A 16,047-nucleotide genomic window follows, 5' to 3' on the forward strand; every position below is an offset into this window, starting at 1 on the left:
CCATCTGTCTTTCAGTTGCAAAGGCCACCCTTCGTTCCAAGTGAGCAAGAGCAGGAGAGACCCTGTACTGGGCAGCATGGCCTGGCCTCTCAGAGTGCCTGCTGGGCCTGGGAGGGCAGCGACTTGAAACGCCTTTGGGGCTCACCCTGTCTTTCCTACCCTGCGGAAGGCATTATCCATCCCTCTTCTGCAAATGCTGGCATGGAAGGCAGGCAAGGGACAACTAATATGGGGTGGGTGGCGAGAAGGGAGTGGAGGGGCAGGTGAGGGCAGCTGTGTCCTCGGGTGTGGCCAGCCTGAGGGAGCCCTGAGCCTGGGCCCTTGTCAGGGACTCCAGGCACCAGACGCTCCCCAGCCGCTCTCCATGGAGGGAGGAGGACTAACAGAAAATTATCAGGATGGGGTGGAGGGGGAGGGAGATCGAGGGAGCCCAGGAGCTGCATCCAGGGGCTCTCTCCTCTACTGCTGCGCAGTTTGCCAGCAGAACACCCCTACCTTCCATGGCAGGTGCCTGTCCTTCCTGCGGCCACGACAGGGTCCCCATGCGTCTCTCTGCCCCACAGCCCACCCTGTGCCCCCTGCTTGCTGTCAGATAGAGGGCAGTGCTAGCAGCTGGCCGCATGGATTGTGGGTTTATCTTTGGCTGTTTGCTCTCCCCATGGGGCATGCCCAGGTGCCCTCAGTCTGATAATGACTTGGAGGAGGCCAGCAGCTGAGCCTCTGGAAGCTCCTGTAAACACGTGGGAGGATCTGGGTCGCTGCCCTTAGGGTGTCAGTGGGGGATGCACCCCTGCACCCCATGGGGCCCCTGCACGCAGGGCTCGGCCTGGAAAGGTCTGTCTCACCCCTGCGTTCTGAGCCCTCCTTTTTTGATTTTCTGCTGTCCTCTGAATGCAGGGCCTGGGACTGGGCCTGCCAAGAGTGGAGCCCAGCGAGGATGGCGAGGCTGGAGAACGGCACTTGGGAAAGCAGAGGCCCCATGTGCCCACAGGCTGCCGGCCACCTCGGGAGCCACCTGGGGGGGAACGCACAGCTGTCCTCCCTGTATGCTCTTCCCTGGGGTTCAGGGACAGGTGACACCAGCCGCACGGCCACTCTGCTTCCTGTTCCGGGGCTGCACCCACCACCCGCACACCCAGACGGGGCAGGTGTCTTCCTTCTCAGACGAGCTGCAGGGCTGAAATGGAGGCTGAGGCCCCAAATTGTACCCAGGGGCCCCTGTTGGGTGTCACCACTGCCCCCAGGCCCTACCAGCTCCTCCTCACCCTGGCCCTGTGGGCTCCCCTGGGTGCAAGGCCCCCTACCAGCCTGCAGGGCCTGGGCTTGTGGCAGTAGCTGCAGCAGGCGGGATGAGGGGCGTCAAATCACCGCGAACATCCTGCCTGACACGTGCAGCTGGGGTCCTGAAGGTCAGCAAAGTTACCGAGAGCAGCTACCCGTCCCCTCCTCACAAGCAGGTGACGGCCTCCCTGGACTCTGTGAGGCCACTCCAGCCCTGCTCCCCAAGACCATGGCAGCACACAGCTGGCTGAGGGCCCAGCCACTCTTCCTCTCACTGCACCATGTTCACAAGGAGCACTTCCCCCTTCCCTGCTCCAGCCCCAGCACCCACTCCCCTTGGGGTCATCCAGGGTAGGGTCTGGGGGCAGGTCACTGTGCAGGGACATGGTGGAGAGCATGTCATCACGCACGGGACTGGCAACAGCACGGTGGCTTAAGTGGTGGCACTGGCCAGCTCAGGGGAGTCCGTCCTCCCATGGGACCCAGCCTCTGCCCCCGACCCTGGCGGCACCCTGGGTGCTAGGGTTATGGGACTACTGTGTGATTTGGTCCTTGGTGGCTCCAGGGGGACTCCCAGCATGTCCTCTGCTCCCGAGAGCCCCACAGAGCAGTGCAGACCAGGGCATGCCGCGGGGCCCCCCCGTGTCCCCTTCCTGATTCTTGCACGTGCCTGTATCGTGCTCCTGATGCGTGTGGCCGCTAGGGCCTCGGGGAGGAGGAGGCCAGGTTGGCACGCGCGACCTCAAGAGGTGAGCCATCTCCACCAAGGTCGGGACCACGTCGATCCGGGGCTGGGGGCGCAGGGCAGCGCCTGGGGGCGGGGTGGGGGCCCTGCTCCCTCCCGCCCGGAAAGGGGGCCGGGCGCCCTGCTTGCGGCGGCGCCCCCGCGGACACCCCTCCGCCACCCCGGCGCGCACCCCCGCCCCGCACCCGAGACCCTACCTGCCGCGCCCCGCGCCCCGCCCGGCACGGCCCGCACGCGCCACCGGAAGCGCCCGGCCGGTCCTCGCAGCGCCGCCATCGCCGCCGCCGCCGCCGCCGCCGCCGCCGCCGCCGCCGCCGCCGCCGCCGCCGCCGCCGCCGCCGCCGCCGCCGCCGCCTTGGGGCCTCGGCCGCCGGGCTGCCCGCCGCACTGCCTGCGACGAACCGCCGGGCGCGGAAGGCGCGCGGACGGGGCGCGGCAGAACGCGGCGAGGTGGGTGCGCGGCGGACCGAGGGTGGGGCTCCGGCTTCGGTGAGGAGCCCGGGTGTCGGGGGAGTTAGGACTCTGGTGACAGGATCCCCCTGGGCTGGGGGCTCCGGCCCGGGGTGGGGGGGTGGGGTCTCTGGACGTGCGGTTTGGGCTCCGGACATGAGTTGGGGGCTCCGGTCTAGGGTGGAGGGTCCAAGGACCACCCCCAGACCTGGAGTGGGGTCTCTAGACATGGATGGGGGTTTCTGGACATGAGATGGGGGCTCCGGACCTGGGGCAGGGGCTCCGGTCTGGAGTGGAGGGTACAAGGACCACCCCCCAGAACTGGGGTGGGGTCTCTAGACATGGATGGAGGGCTCTGACCTGGGATGCTGGCTCTGGGACAGGGACTTTGGACATGAGGTGGGGTCTCTGGACCTGGGGTTGGGGAATCTGACCTGGGGTGGGGAGGGGTTCAGGGACCTGGGGTAGGGTCTCTGACCTGGGATGGGAACTCTGAGATGGGGTCACTGGACATAGATGGGGGCAGTGGGTGGGGGCAGTGGGTGGTGCCAGTCTGGTGGATGGAGGAGTGTCGTACTGCAGGGGAAGGCCTGCTTGGGCACAGGGGCTGCAACAGGGCTAGGGGACCTGGACCCGAGGGCCTCCAGTCTCCTGGGAGTTCTCAGACCTGGGACCAGGTTGCAGAGTCATGGCCTGACTCCACCCTTGGACCCTCGCAGAGGGAGAACTGGGTGGGGCTCAGCCATCTCCACTGGGCTGCTACTGGCCGGCCCTGGGGTCCCTGGGCCTTTCCTTCAGGGGTGTGGCCACTCCACCAGGAAGGATCTGCCCCAAACCAGCCTTTCAGGTTTTCCCAGCCTGGTTCCCTGAGCGCCTCTGCCTCCACTCTTGGAGGGGCTCCGAGGGGCTTGCCTGCAGAGTGGGGTCAGGTAAACACAGCGGACACTGACTACCCAGGACAAGAGAGACCTGAGCTCCCTCCAGCCTTGCTCAGAGGTGACTGGGCCTTTTAAAGGGAGGGTGGGGGTGGGGGTGCGTCAGGGCTTGAGAGAGGGAGTGAAAATTTACAAAAAGAGGGAAGAGGCTTGGGTCCCTGGAACACCAGCCCGTGCTTGCTAACTGGCACCTGTAGAATTTGGCTTTTTCCCTTTTGGAAGCCATGAGTGTGGTCAGGCAGTCACCCTGGGGAGCTGGGGCATTTTAGGGAAGTACTGTGAGGTGCCACCCTTAGTGTTTCTACTGTCAGACCTGGTGGAGAAGAGGGATCAGAGGGAGGGAGTCTCCTTAGTGAGTGGTTTGGAGTCCTGGGACGGCGTCAGGAAGACACTGAGCTCTGAGTGTCTCTAGGTGGTGGCATGAGGTGACCGTGGCAGGCCGCTCGCCGGCTTTCCAGGTGTGTGGTGTGACTGGTGACGGCATAGACATCTGTGTCGCGGAGCAGAGCCCGGGAGATGTGGGAACCCTAGGGGGGTTCTGCAGTGGCCCCCACGTGCTGGGTGGTGAGTTCTCGGACTTTCCCGCCACCTTGTCTAGCCTCAGCTTCCAGGGCTTTTCCAGACCCTGGAGATGAAGGGCAGCTATAGGACAGCTGAGTCCCGGGAAGGGTCTGGCGGCCAGATTTTAGTTCTCAGGGACACCAAGCTGGAAGGGAGGGAAATGGAGAGCATCAATTTGGAGAGTTGTACTGGGTCCTCGAGGAGGCAGAAAGAGCCAGAGGTTTGGGGAGGGAGGGCTGACCAAGCACGGCAGGTGGCAGGACGCAGTCCAGGTTACAGGTGGCTAACAGGGCCTCAGAGATGCTGGCGGGGCTGGGCTCCAGTGGCCCACAAGAGTATTATTTTCTCCACTGAGCTAGAATCTCTCTCTGCCGTCATTTCCCTTTTTGATCAGGGATCATCAAAGGAAGAATATCCTTGTTTACAAAACAGTTCTGGTCTCATTAGGTGGGGCTGATGACTTCCATGCGTACAGCAAGAATGGTGACTGACTTCCAGCCCTTTCTCAGCTGGTTTCATGGAAGCTTAGATAGGGAAATCTCAGATGCACGTTTAAAACCTTCCACCGTGGGAGGTCGATCCAAGAACTTGCCATCAACTTCACTTGCAGACGCGGGTGAATTCCTGTCTTGTCAAGGCCCCCCAATATCCCAGGGTTCCTGGGCTGCAGGAGGTGACCTTCCTTGCTCACTGGAAGGCTGAGGCCCTTGGATGCCGGGCACCAGCCCAGATTTTCCCAGAGGGCTTTGTAAGCCTTGGCTCCAGAAAGTGACCACAGTTCCTCTATGAGTCATTTTCATTCTTGACATTCCTTGGTAATACAACCAGGGTTTTCAATCATGTCCTGTCACGAGGAGGGCAGTCTTGTTAAACTATGCAGATCACTGTTTATGTGCAATATAGGAATACGCAATGTAGTTTCTGATTTTTGGAGGATCAGACAGGGAGAAAAAGATAAATGCTTTAATTTTGTTTACAGAAGTATAACTTACTAGATTTTTATGAGTCATAGCTCGCTTAAGAGAGAAGAGGATGGGTTTTTTTTTTTTAATATCAAGAAAAGGGAACGTTAAAGAGCCAACAGTATTCTAAACGAAAGTCACGAAAAATTCCAGTCGTCCTTTTTCAGTGCACTCAGTCTTGTCCGTTTCTGTTCTGCCTTATCTTTGGTTCGCAGCTCATGAGCCCATTGGTCTCTGCACTGGGGCCCTTGGTCAGGCCGGTGGGGCGGTGCCATCGGGGTCCCTGGTCAGCGCTTCCCGTGTGGTGCATCTCAAGTCAGGCCCTTTTTGTGGCTGAGGACGTGCTCTGGCCTGCATTGCATTGCAGATGCTTTGGAGAAGCATCAGAGTGAAACAGAATTACCTGCAGATGACGAAAGACTTCAAGTGGCTGTGGTTAAAGAGCTGGGGAGAGTGTGTTATAAAAACACACTTGACAGGGACACGTGGCTGTTCCTGCAGCACACACACCACGTTCAGTGTGGAGCTGTGAGTGATAGCGTTGTACCCGGACACGTGGGAAGCAAGGGCACTGACAAACTTCTGAAATACGTCTGTGAATAGCATTTACCTGCACACATTCACCTAGGGAAGGCTACGCACCTCTTCTCATTCGACAGTGCTTCCCGTGCAACTTAACATAACGAATAAACCTAATTATTTTTTCATTTAAAAAAAATTTTTGCTAGGAGAGTAGGTAATTAGGCTTATTTATTTTTTAATGGAGGTACAGGGGATTGAACCCAGGACCTTGTGCATGCTAGGCATGCACTCTACCACTGACTTATACTCTCCCCACCTAAACCTAATTATTTTTAACATCCCTCCTCTTACAGCGTGAGAGAACAAATCAGTGAGCTTTTCCGAGGACCCTCTGAGAAATCCCCAAACCATTTTGAGATCAAGACTTCATTAAGGATTGATTTGGGGAAGATTGTTGTCAAAAACATTGGAAGGTGTGAACGCTTGATTAAATACGATCCCAGCTCACTGCAGAGCAATACGTAGTTAATCCGCTTTCCCGAGCAACAACCCAAAAGCTCAAACGTAGATGTAGGAGGGGACATGCCCGAAAAACCCTGGGCTCTTGACAGCCAGCACACTTGGGCCTCCTGAGTGACGTCAAGTGGCACAGGGATTATATTAAAGCCAGAAGTTCTGTTTCCTAGAAAGATTCTCCAGAAAGTAAAGAGAATCCTTTTACAATCTCCTACTGAGAGCAAACCAATAACCCAAGAAATCATACTGTTTTAACAGAGAGGGAACCAAACCCCACTTTGGTATCAGCACACTGCTGGCGTTACAGCTCACTGGGGAAAAAGCTTTCCCTTCCACCTGGTTCATCTTAGCTCTGACCTCACAGCACAAAATTCCTCATTTCACTGTAGGACAAAAGGACCCTCCTTCCCCTGACAAAACACGTCCTGTCTTCCCCGCTACGTTGTGTACAAAGGCAGCTCACTCTGCTCTGGGTGTATCTAGTGGTGGTTTTATTCTCACACATGGTTTGTGATGTTTACCTGCTAGCGACCGTTACTTGACCAGGAAAACTAGGAAGTTGGCCACTGCGAATTGCAGTGGTTCTGTAGCAGGGTTCTGTAGCAGATTAGCAAATTATACCAGTGTTCTGTAGCAGATTAGCAAATTTTATGAATATAGCCTCTCATGATCTGTAAGGTAGATGCTCCTGGTACTGCATGTTTGGCTGCAGCAAGAACGTATTTATTAACGCACCCAAATGTCTTTTAGTCTCTTTGTATCATGTATGGATGAGGAGCCAGAAGTATACAAAGTTCACCTGATGACTAACCAGTAGTGAATGTTTCAGCACTATAACTTAATGAGAAATTATTTAGAGGGAACTATATTCAATATCTTGCTGTAGCCTATAATGGAAAATAATCTGAAAAAGAATATATATACATATATATATGTATAATTGAATTAGGTTGCTGTACACCTGAAACAGCATGTTAAATTGACTACATCTCAATTTAAAAATAGTTTTAAAACATTAAAAAAATTTATTAAGGTATTTAATGAATATGTATTATTTAACTTAATTTGGCTTAACTCTAGAGTTGCAAGTTACCGAAAAGACTTTGGAAACTGTTTTTAGGTAGACATACTATAAAACACAATTATTGTTGAAATAAAGCTTCTCAGAATAGTAACCAAATTTGATTAAAAGCAAATTTATCATTTGTATAATCTCAAACATCTAACAGATATAGTATTGGGTTGTTTAGTAAAGCAAATAGAATAAAAATATATGTTTGCATATTTACCATTGACAGCTTTAGGGTTGTTTTATGAAATCAACAATATTAAACTAGTCTCATTAACCAAAGATTTACCAAATTACATGAACTTGAAAAACAGTTGAGTTGGTTCTTAGGGAACTCAGGGACCCCTGAGAGCTACCACCTGGAACTGGAAACATTGGGTCCACGCCTCTCTAAGCTCATATACCAGGGCAAAAAAGATCTCAAAGGTCTCCCCACAGACGCTGGTGGAAAACTTTAAACCCTCACGTGGATCGAGGGCCTGCTCCACGTGCCACAATACAACTTGGATAAAAATATAAAATAGAGCAAAGACAAGACCCAACTCCTACAGAAACTGAGTTTTATATGATTGTGTCTATGCCTTGGTTCTTATATTTCTGGGAGTTTTAGGAAGATTTACTTTGTGTAAGTGCCTGTTCCTTTGTAAGCCAATTAGGGTAGAATTCCTTTAAGGGATTTTATAGCTTAGTTTGGTAACACCATCCTGAGGCATGGAAGGTGTGAACACCGGGTGTGTAAGACTCACTAGTTTATATGAGAGTTGGACCTTGTCTTCTCAGTCTCAGGTGGTTGCTTTTGGGGGTCCCTGAGTCCCTTGAGAGCCCCCCATGGGGCGGGAGCCCAAGGTTTCGGTGGCTGTGGGGTTGAGGGTGGAAGGGAGGGAAAGGCCTGGCAGGGTGGACAGAGCGGAGGAGGCAGGGGCTGGAGGGAGGAGGGATGGGGTAGGAAGGAGAAGCCTGTGGGGAGCACGCTGGGGTAGGGGGGCTGGAGTCGCCAAAGGAGCTCTTGCAATCCCCCCTCATCCTTGGCAAGGATGTCATCCAACCGGAAGGAAGTGGGCAGTGGGCCCTGCGCTGGCACACCTTCAGCAGGGGCACTGGATGCCCCCGGGGGGTTCCTTCTAGGCCAGGAGATGCCTTCCTGGAGAAGCCTGGCCTCTACCCCTGCTTTGGGGACAGCACCCATCCTGCTGTCTTCCTGGATGTCTGGCATCACAGCAGATGGGAGGTGCGGCCGAGGTCTTGGCCCCCTACCTGCCACTCAGCTCAGCAAGAGTGCCGTCTCTCCTCACCCTGGCCTCCTGACGCGTGTGGCCAAGAGAGCCCAGTGTCCGCTGCTCTGCAGACGGAGGCCACGGCCGCCTGGGCCCCACGGCAGATTCAAATCTTTGCAAAGCGGCCAAAGGCATTCCTAGTGCTGAATGGGCGTTTTCAGAATGAAGACCTGATGGCTCCGGGTGTCAGAGGCCAGTCTGCCTGTCCCCCACCCACCTAGGCCTGGTGGGCCAAGGTCATTACCCAGCTGCAAAGCGTCTCCATTGCCCTCTTTGGGGACTCTATCTCAAGGAGGATAAGTGGTGATCAGAGTTCAGTGCAGGAAGAACACTTAAGAACGGGCTGATAGCAAGGAAGGTTGTGGGGGCGGGTGTTGCTGTTATGGTTTTGGGAAAGAGGGCCTGCCCCTTGCCAGGTTGCCCAGGTCTGTGTGCCATCTCTGAGGACACACACTAGGGGCACTGGAAGGAAGCCCTTCCCCTCCTCCCAGAAGGGCGTGGGTGGGCGTCCACCCCGGAGCGGGACTCCAGTGCCTGGGCCCCCGCGGAGGCGGGAGCTGTGCTGGTTTTTCTGGACCCTGCTCCCCTGCGGAGAATGGTATGACTTTTTCTGGTTTGGGATCAGGGAGGACCAGGAGCAGGGGTGCTTGTTTTCTTGGTGTCCCACTGTTTTTACTGTAGAAAAATAAGCATAAGTTAAAGTTTACCATTTTAGCAATTTCTAAGCGTACAGTGGGGCGGCATTAAGTGCGTCCACACAGTGTAACAGTCACCACTGTTTTCAGAACTTTTTCATGACCCAAAACAAACTCTGCCCGCATTCAGCAGTAGCTCCCTCCCCTCCCCAGCCCCAGCAGCCCCTGCTCGACTTCGGCCCTTTGAATCTGCCTTTTCTAGGTGTTTCGTATGAGTGGATTCACACAATATTTATCATCCCTTTGTGTCTGGCTTATTTCACTTAGCATAGTCCTAAGTGTGCGTCCTTGTGGGTAGCCCGGCTCAGGGCTTCCCTCACTCTGATGACTAAGTACCACCCGCTGTGCGGACGGACCACGCTTGGTTTATGCCTTGGTGCTGCTGTGACCCGTGCTGTGAGCGCGGTGGACAAGGATCAGGTCAACTCCCTGCTCTCGGCCCTTTTGGGGACACACCCAGAAGTGGGATTGTTGGGTCACACGGTGACTCTATATTTAACTTTTTGAGGAACCGCCAACTATTTTCCACAGCAGCTGCACCGTCTCATGCCCCCATTGCGTGCACGAGTTTCCGGTTCCTCCTCGTCTGCACCGGCACTTGTGTACCCTTGTTGGAGGTCGGGGTGGGGACGTCATCTTCACAGTTGTGAAGTGGTACCTTGTGGTTCTGCTTTGCATTTCCCTAGTGACTAGTGATGTTGAGAAGATGCTTGCTTGCTCACTGGCGTGTCTCCTCTGGAGAGATGTCTGCTCAAGTCCTGTGCCCATTTCCCGACTGGGTCGTTGCGGGCAGCGAGGTGAGGGAGGCCCGGCGAGCCTGGCCTTGGGGAGGGGCCCACATTCCAGGGCTCTGGTCACTTGCAGGTTGTGGTTCCTGCTGCTGATGGTCTAGAAGCCAGAGAACACAGAATTTCTGTCTGCTTTGCTGCTGGGCCCAGAGAAGGGGAGTGGACGGCAGGGCCTCCTGGGAGGCCAGGTCTGGTCCGGGCCGTGCTGGAGCTGGAGAGATTGGTGTGGCCGAGGCTCCCACCTCCAGTGTGCGGACTCTGACCTGCTGGTTATGTGCTCACTGTGTAACCAGGCCGCGTGGCCCAAGACCTCCCGAAAGCCTGGGTGTCCACGGGCAGGGTCTCAGCTCCCCTGTTCATCCTCTGCTCTGCCCACCAAGCCCCTCCTGGTCCTGGTCATTGGGGTCTGGAGCCCGGAGCTGTCTTCCAGGGGTCTCCCCTCTGAGAGCCCTGCCCTGCCTGCTGTCCCGGGTGAGCCTTTCTGCCCAGGAGCTTCTCGGAGAGCAGGGGCCTGTGTGGCCACTGGGATTCTGAGGCTGCTTCCTGTGCGTGGCCCGTGAGTGACCACAGGCCCCAGTGGAAGCATCACACCTGCCTCTTCCTTTCATCCTTTTCCATGTTAAGGTCTCTGCTCTGGGCTGACTCAGCCCTGCAATGTCACAGGGTCCCCAGGCCCATCCGTCTGCCTGGGGCCTGGGCTACCTTCCCGGAGGGCCCCTTGCCAAGGGGGAGGGCACATCTGGCTCACACTGTGGTGCAGGCGGACAGGTGGCCTTCCTGCTCAAGGGACAGATGCGCCCTGTGTGGTCATCCCTTAATGGAGTGGCCAGCAGGCTGTGCCCTGTGTCCCTCACATGGGGGCCACCTGTGTCCTATCTGGAAACACTCACAGAACCGCAGGAGCTCTGGGATTGCCCTGAGTGTCAGGAGCCTCAGCTCACCTTGGGCTGCCTGGGAAAACACGGTGGGCCAGGGGTGGGGGGCTGTGATCTGCAGCCCCCGGGCAGGACTGCCAGACACACAGCTGCTCCCCACCCAGGGCGCAGCCCCAGCAGGAAGCTGTTTGCGGGTGAGCGGGGCTGTGCACACCTGGAGCTAGCAACCTGGCAGGTGGCTGGCCCCTTGAACCTTGGGCCCCCGTCAGCACAGGGGTCCGTGGCAGCACCACCCCCGACTGAGGCGTGCATGGGTGGGTCAGCCAGGACGGCAGGGGGCACTAACCACGGGAGCCCTTGGGTCCACCTGGCCTCCTGCAGGCCTCACCCTGCCATTGCCCGCCCCCTCACCAGATGCTGGAGGGCCCACCCCTGCTGCTGGTCGCTGTCTCCCTGGGCCTGGTGCTGCTGCTGCTGGTTCTGCCGGTCCTGCGCCGCTGCGGCATCGTCTTCCTTGGCTGGAACGAGCTATTCCTGCACCCCATCTGCAACCTCCTGATGGGTGACAGTAAGGAGCAGCGCATCCTGCGTTACGTACAGCAACATGCGGTGGCCGGCGACCCGCAGAGCGTGGTCCGCGCCATCGACACCTACTGCTTGACCAAGGAGTGGGCCATGAACGTGGGCGACAAGAAAGGTGGGTGCTGTGGCCGTTCACCTGGCTCCCAGGTGTGCAGGGGCGAGGGGACCAGCCTCTCACTCCTGACACCATGTTGCCATCTCCATGGGGGCAGCCATGTGATAGACCCCCAGGAGGTGCTGTGCAGGGGGCCCCTCGCCAACACCAGTTGGAGGCCCTGCATCTGCACACCCTCTGGCAGGGCCAGATCCGCCGGGTGGGCAGTGGGTTCCTGGGTGTCCTGGCTGGGCGGGAGGGCGTACCGAGTCTCTTGGACTCTGCCCAGCCCAGGTGCCAGGCTCCCCCACCCCCAGGGCTGCCTCCTGATCTCTGGACTCCAGCGTGGGGCACCGGCACGTGCTGAGCTGCATTTCCTAGGGTCAGGCTGAGGACAGACGTGACAGCCATTGTCCGGCCTCCTTGGCCTTTCCAACCGTGTCCAGCTCAAGGGAGTCAAGGACGCTCTTGAGTGCAGCTTGTGGGCAGAGTGGGGTCGGGGCTTCCGCAGAGGGCAGCTCTGGGTTAGGACGGGTTGGGGTCAGCCAGGAATGGTGGAAAAGAGACCAGCGCAGGGGCCTGAGTGGCCATGGGAGCTCAGAGGCATGGGCCGTGGGGCTGGGCATCGGGAGGGGGCTGCTGCTCAGTCAGGAAGGAGCTGGGCCAGGACTGGGAGTGGGTCAGGCCCCTCTGCCTGCTCACACCCCCTCCACCGCCGCAGGCCAGATCGTGGACGCCGTGGTGCAGGAGCTGCGCCCCTCCGTGCTGCTGGAGCTGGGGGCCTACGTGGGCTACTCGGCCGTGCGTATGGCCCGCCTGCTGCTGCCCGGCGCCCGGCTGCTCACCATCGAGCTTAACCCCGACTACGCCGCCATCACGCAGCAGATGCTGGACTTCGCAGGCCTACAGGACAGGGTGCGGCATGACACCACCCCCGGGGTGGCACTGAGGCTCCCAGGGCCGGGCGGGTTGGGGGCTTCATCACACCCCAGCAGCTCAATGCCACATTTTCCCTGCTGATCATTCCGTGGAGGCTGGGGCCGGGGACATGTGTCTCCCAAACCCTGAAGAAAACTGTGTGGGGCCAGGTGGGGGTCTGTTTGCCCTGTGGCCGGACACTGACGAGGGCTGTTCCAGGTGACATTGGTCGTCGGGGCATCCCAAGATATCATCCCCCAGCTGAAGAAGAAATATGACGTGGACACGCTGGACATGGTCTTCCTTGACCACTGGAAGGACCGGTACCTCCCAGACACGCTCCTTCTAGAGGTGAGCTGGAGACCTGCCTGGCAGGGTGGGCTCCCGTGTCAGTGGGCTCAGCCTTCGGAGAGCCAGGGGCCCTGCTGAGCCATAGCTGGAGGCAGGGCAGGACCCCGCACTAAGTGGTCCTGGTGTGGGCACGGAGGCGCAGGCTGGGTGTGAAAGGGCCCGGGATGTTCTGGGAACAGGCAGGTTGGGGCAGTGGGCCAGGGTGTGTGGAGGTCTGGACCCCACAGGCATGAGCACAGAGGGCTTCAAGCAGTTACGGACAAGTTAGATCTGTCTTCTTTCCAGAAGGAGCCTGTCGGCTGCATGGAGGGAGGTGGCTGTGGGCAGGCGGATTGGAGGTCCAGCTCCAGGAGCTGCACAAGGACCTGCGTCAGCAGGATGGGGCAGCGGGGGGAAGGCAAGGAGCCCCTCGGACCAGGCTGGGGGGCCTGAGGAGCACACTGGGGCGGGGGAGGAAGTGGAGTATTGAGGGCAGACACCAGGCAGCTGACCAGGCTGGACCTGCGTCATGGGCGTGGAGGCTTCGGCAGCTTCGGTGTGTGTGATGATCATGGGGCCAGCGCTGATAGAAAAGGAGCAAATACTGGCATAACCAAGAAACTGATTGTTTTCTCAGTGCCGCTTGTTCAAAGCTGGTCATTAGCTCAACAGAAGAGAAGTTCTGAACCGGGGACATGTGTTCTGTAGCCCTGCAGCTGGGCTCTGGGTCGGGGCTGAGGGGCTGGGCAGGCAGGTGGCCATTCAGATGGGAGGCTGCTTGGTCCCCCGTCACCCGGACCTCTCTACAGGCTGCTGGGGTGTCCTCACAGCATGGCAGCTGGAGCCCCCCAGAGCCAGAGGGGCAAGGGAGACACACACTCCCAAGTCAAGCCCACAGCCTGGGTGAGAGGAGGGAGGCTTGGGGACAGTGGCCACCCCTCTGGTCCTCCGAATGCCGTTCCTCCTGCCACTGGCTTGCCGGGACCCTGAGCTTCTGGCCAGACCACTCCGGGAATCTGTCCCCGTCAGGAGGTGGGGTGTGGGGAAGGGAGTGCTGCCTCCTTATCTCCTTTCCTCAGGGCAGTGGCCTGGCTTCCCCCTCCTCTGCTTCCTTCGTCCACGGGTAACCGGTAGGGTTAGTGCCTGATGTCTTTCAGCGCCCCCGCCCCACCCGAGCCCGTCAGCTGGATCCCCAGCTCACCTCGTGCACCTCTTGCCCCAGATGCTTTCCTGGGGCTGCGTCAGGGCTGGGGGTGCCTCCTGGGCTGCCCTCTGTTCTAGGCCTTTCACTCCATCATTCCTAGCAGCACTTTGTTCAGATCCTGGCTCCTGGGGTGTCCCTAAGCCTCACTGACCTCACAGATGTTTCCCATTCTGGCCTGAGGGCCCTGGGCCTCCCCTTGGCTTCCGGGCTGGAGGTGTGGCCACCACTAGGGAGACTCCACTAGGGGGTGCAGAGTGGATTTTCCTAAGTCACCAGGAGGGGCCCACACATCCGCGTGGTCCTGCTGCAACTTAGGACACACCTGGGGCCCCTTGTTTCATTTGGTTTCCGTGTTTGGAGTTGCTTAACTTTTTTCAGTTGTACACAATGATTGCATAAAAAATCTGAGTCCAACACAGCAACTGGGTGGCCCTTCACCCCTGCCCCAGGCAAATGTTTCCTCTCAAGGGTTTTCTTTCTTACGTAATCCAAATGGCTCCTCCCCAGGTTTAGAGACCGCAGACCGGGAGCCCACTCCCTAGGGCTGTGTCCAGCTGCTCCTCCTTCAGCAGAGCCCAGGCCCAGGAGCGCTGGCCGGCTGCCCAAGGCCCAGGCGCTCTTGCAGATGCGCTGCCTCAAATGCTGGGCTGGGGGCTGTCCAGGGTGGACCCAAGGCGCAGGCTTATGGGTGGGGAGGTCTGTCCCACCTCCGCCCTCAGCCCTGCAGGGTCACCCTGGTCGGGCCAGGTCAACCCTCCAATGACTGCCACCAGCAGCACAGGCACCAGGCACCGGGTACCTCCCTGACCTTGAGGAGCCCCGAGTTCCTGGCACCAGGTGACCAAGGCACCCATTGGCCTTACTTGCCACTGTGGCCCAGGTCCTGGCCCCGTCCCTCTACTCACACTTCCCGCTAGCACTTAGTAAGCACCTACCGTGTGCCCCCCACTGTTGTCGGGCTGAGGACGCAGGAGGAATGGAGGAGATCCCCTTCCTGCAGTGGCCACTGCAGGGAGGAGGGTGGCCTCGGGGAGGAAGTGGGATGGACCTAGGCCTTCCCTCCTGGCTTGCGGGGGATTTGACAGACACCCTGACAGTCACCGCTCTGACCGGTCTGTCCCTGCAGGAGTGTGGCCTGTTGCGGAAGGGGACCGTGTTGCTGGCTGACAATGTCATCTGCCCGGGAACACCGGAATTCCTGGCATATGTGCGCGGGAACAGCCGCTTCGAGTGCACACACTTCAGCTCGTACCTGGAGTACTCGCAGGTGATGGACGGCCTGGAGAAGGTGGTCTACAAGGGCCCGGGCAGCCCTTCGAGGCCTTGACCACTCAGCCTGCTCCGGCCCCCTAGTCGAGCCTGGTTCTAAAGGGTGCGGTGGACCCCCGCCTGCCAACCTGCTCCTGCAGCTTGGGGCCCTCAGCGCAGCACCCTTGAGGCCTCTGCACAGCACCCGCAGGCCGTCCCTTGCTGGTCCGCCCCTAGGGCAACCAGCTCACTGTGCAAAGTCACTGCAATAAATCTGCAAAGTATCTGCTTGCAAAGACCAGACCAGGGCAAGTGGTGCCCCTCACAGTGTCACCCACCAGCATTCTGACAGGGCTTCTTACACGGGCAGGTCCTCCGCCATCAAAATGTCCAGCAGACCCAGGAAGCGGGGGACCCACACAGCCTGTCCTTGAGGTCTGCTGTCACCAGGTGGCAGCAACACCTCAGTGATGCACTCTGACCAGCAACTCTCACCATGCTTCTGACTCCTGAGTGCTTTCACCTCCTTTGTAAGAATGAAACGCAACTTCTTTACTAAAATCCACTGCTAACAATCTTATACACCAGCATCATGTTGAAAAGATAGTGAAACACAAATTAAAGGTCTCAATGTTTAGACAAGAGATCAGCTGATTCCTTCTTGTCAGCCACTCCTCTCCTCTGGTGCCTTCAGCCTCGCACCAGACATGCTGCTCCCCTGATCTGTGCCAAGGCTGCAGGCTGTCTACCTGCCCAGTACTGCTCCTGTGGCCGGGCCGAGGGCACCTGTTACAGCCCCACCCAGAGCTGTCCCATCGGAGAAGCTGGGACAGGGCATTTGGCCAGCCTTCATGCCCTCTCTGACCAAGAAGGTGCTAGGAGAGGTGGACAGGGCCCTGCAGCAGTGCCAGGTGTGGTCTGTCCAGCGCCCGGCTTCTCGGGGCCCGTGTGGTATGGAGTGGAACCTTGTTTGGGAAGAGCAGTCACAGACCTGCCGT

At 58.2% G+C, this 16,047-nt stretch overlaps 2 protein-coding genes across 10 annotated transcripts in view; one reads left to right on the forward strand and one right to left on the reverse strand.

The window, feature by feature from the left end:
- TXNRD2 (thioredoxin reductase 2) overlaps nt 1-2,363 on the reverse strand; it is a 32,174-nt gene extending 29,811 nt beyond the window's left edge. For 4 of the 6 annotated variants that reach the window (XM_074356040.1, XM_074356038.1, XM_074356039.1 and 1 more), the window contains exon 1: nt 2,224-2,363. In XM_074356040.1, coding sequence (XP_074212141.1) covers nt 2,224-2,302 — 79 coding nt within the window. In that variant the 5' untranslated portion in view covers nt 2,303-2,363. Of the gene's footprint in view, nt 1-1,951; nt 2,040-2,223 lie in introns of those variants that run through there. The other 2 variants (XM_010956956.3, XM_010956957.3) reach the window with 2 other exon arrangements.
- On the forward strand, nt 2,338-15,693 carry COMT (catechol-O-methyltransferase). Of its 4 annotated transcripts, none has more exons than XM_074356042.1 (5): nt 2,338-2,476; nt 11,088-11,370; nt 12,071-12,264; nt 12,487-12,618; nt 14,928-15,693. In XM_074356042.1, the coding sequence occupies exons 2-5, from the start codon at nt 11,088-11,090 to the stop codon at nt 15,126-15,128; spliced, it is 810 nt and encodes a 269-aa protein (XP_074212143.1). In that variant the 5' UTR covers nt 2,338-2,476; the 3' UTR covers nt 15,129-15,693. The 4 variants fall into 4 exon arrangements, with proteins under 4 accessions (XP_074212143.1, XP_074212145.1, XP_074212144.1 ...); XM_074356044.1 differs by having other exon boundaries at nt 2,382-2,515; XM_074356043.1 differs by lacking the exon at nt 2,338-2,476 and adding an exon at nt 3,289-3,472.
- The last annotated feature ends 354 nt before the right edge of the window (nt 15,694-16,047 follow it).

Source organism: Camelus bactrianus, chromosome 32 (genome assembly GCF_048773025.1).
Source record: "Camelus bactrianus isolate YW-2024 breed Bactrian camel chromosome 32, ASM4877302v1, whole genome shotgun sequence".
NCBI lineage: Eukaryota > Metazoa > Chordata > Mammalia > Artiodactyla > Camelidae > Camelus > Camelus bactrianus.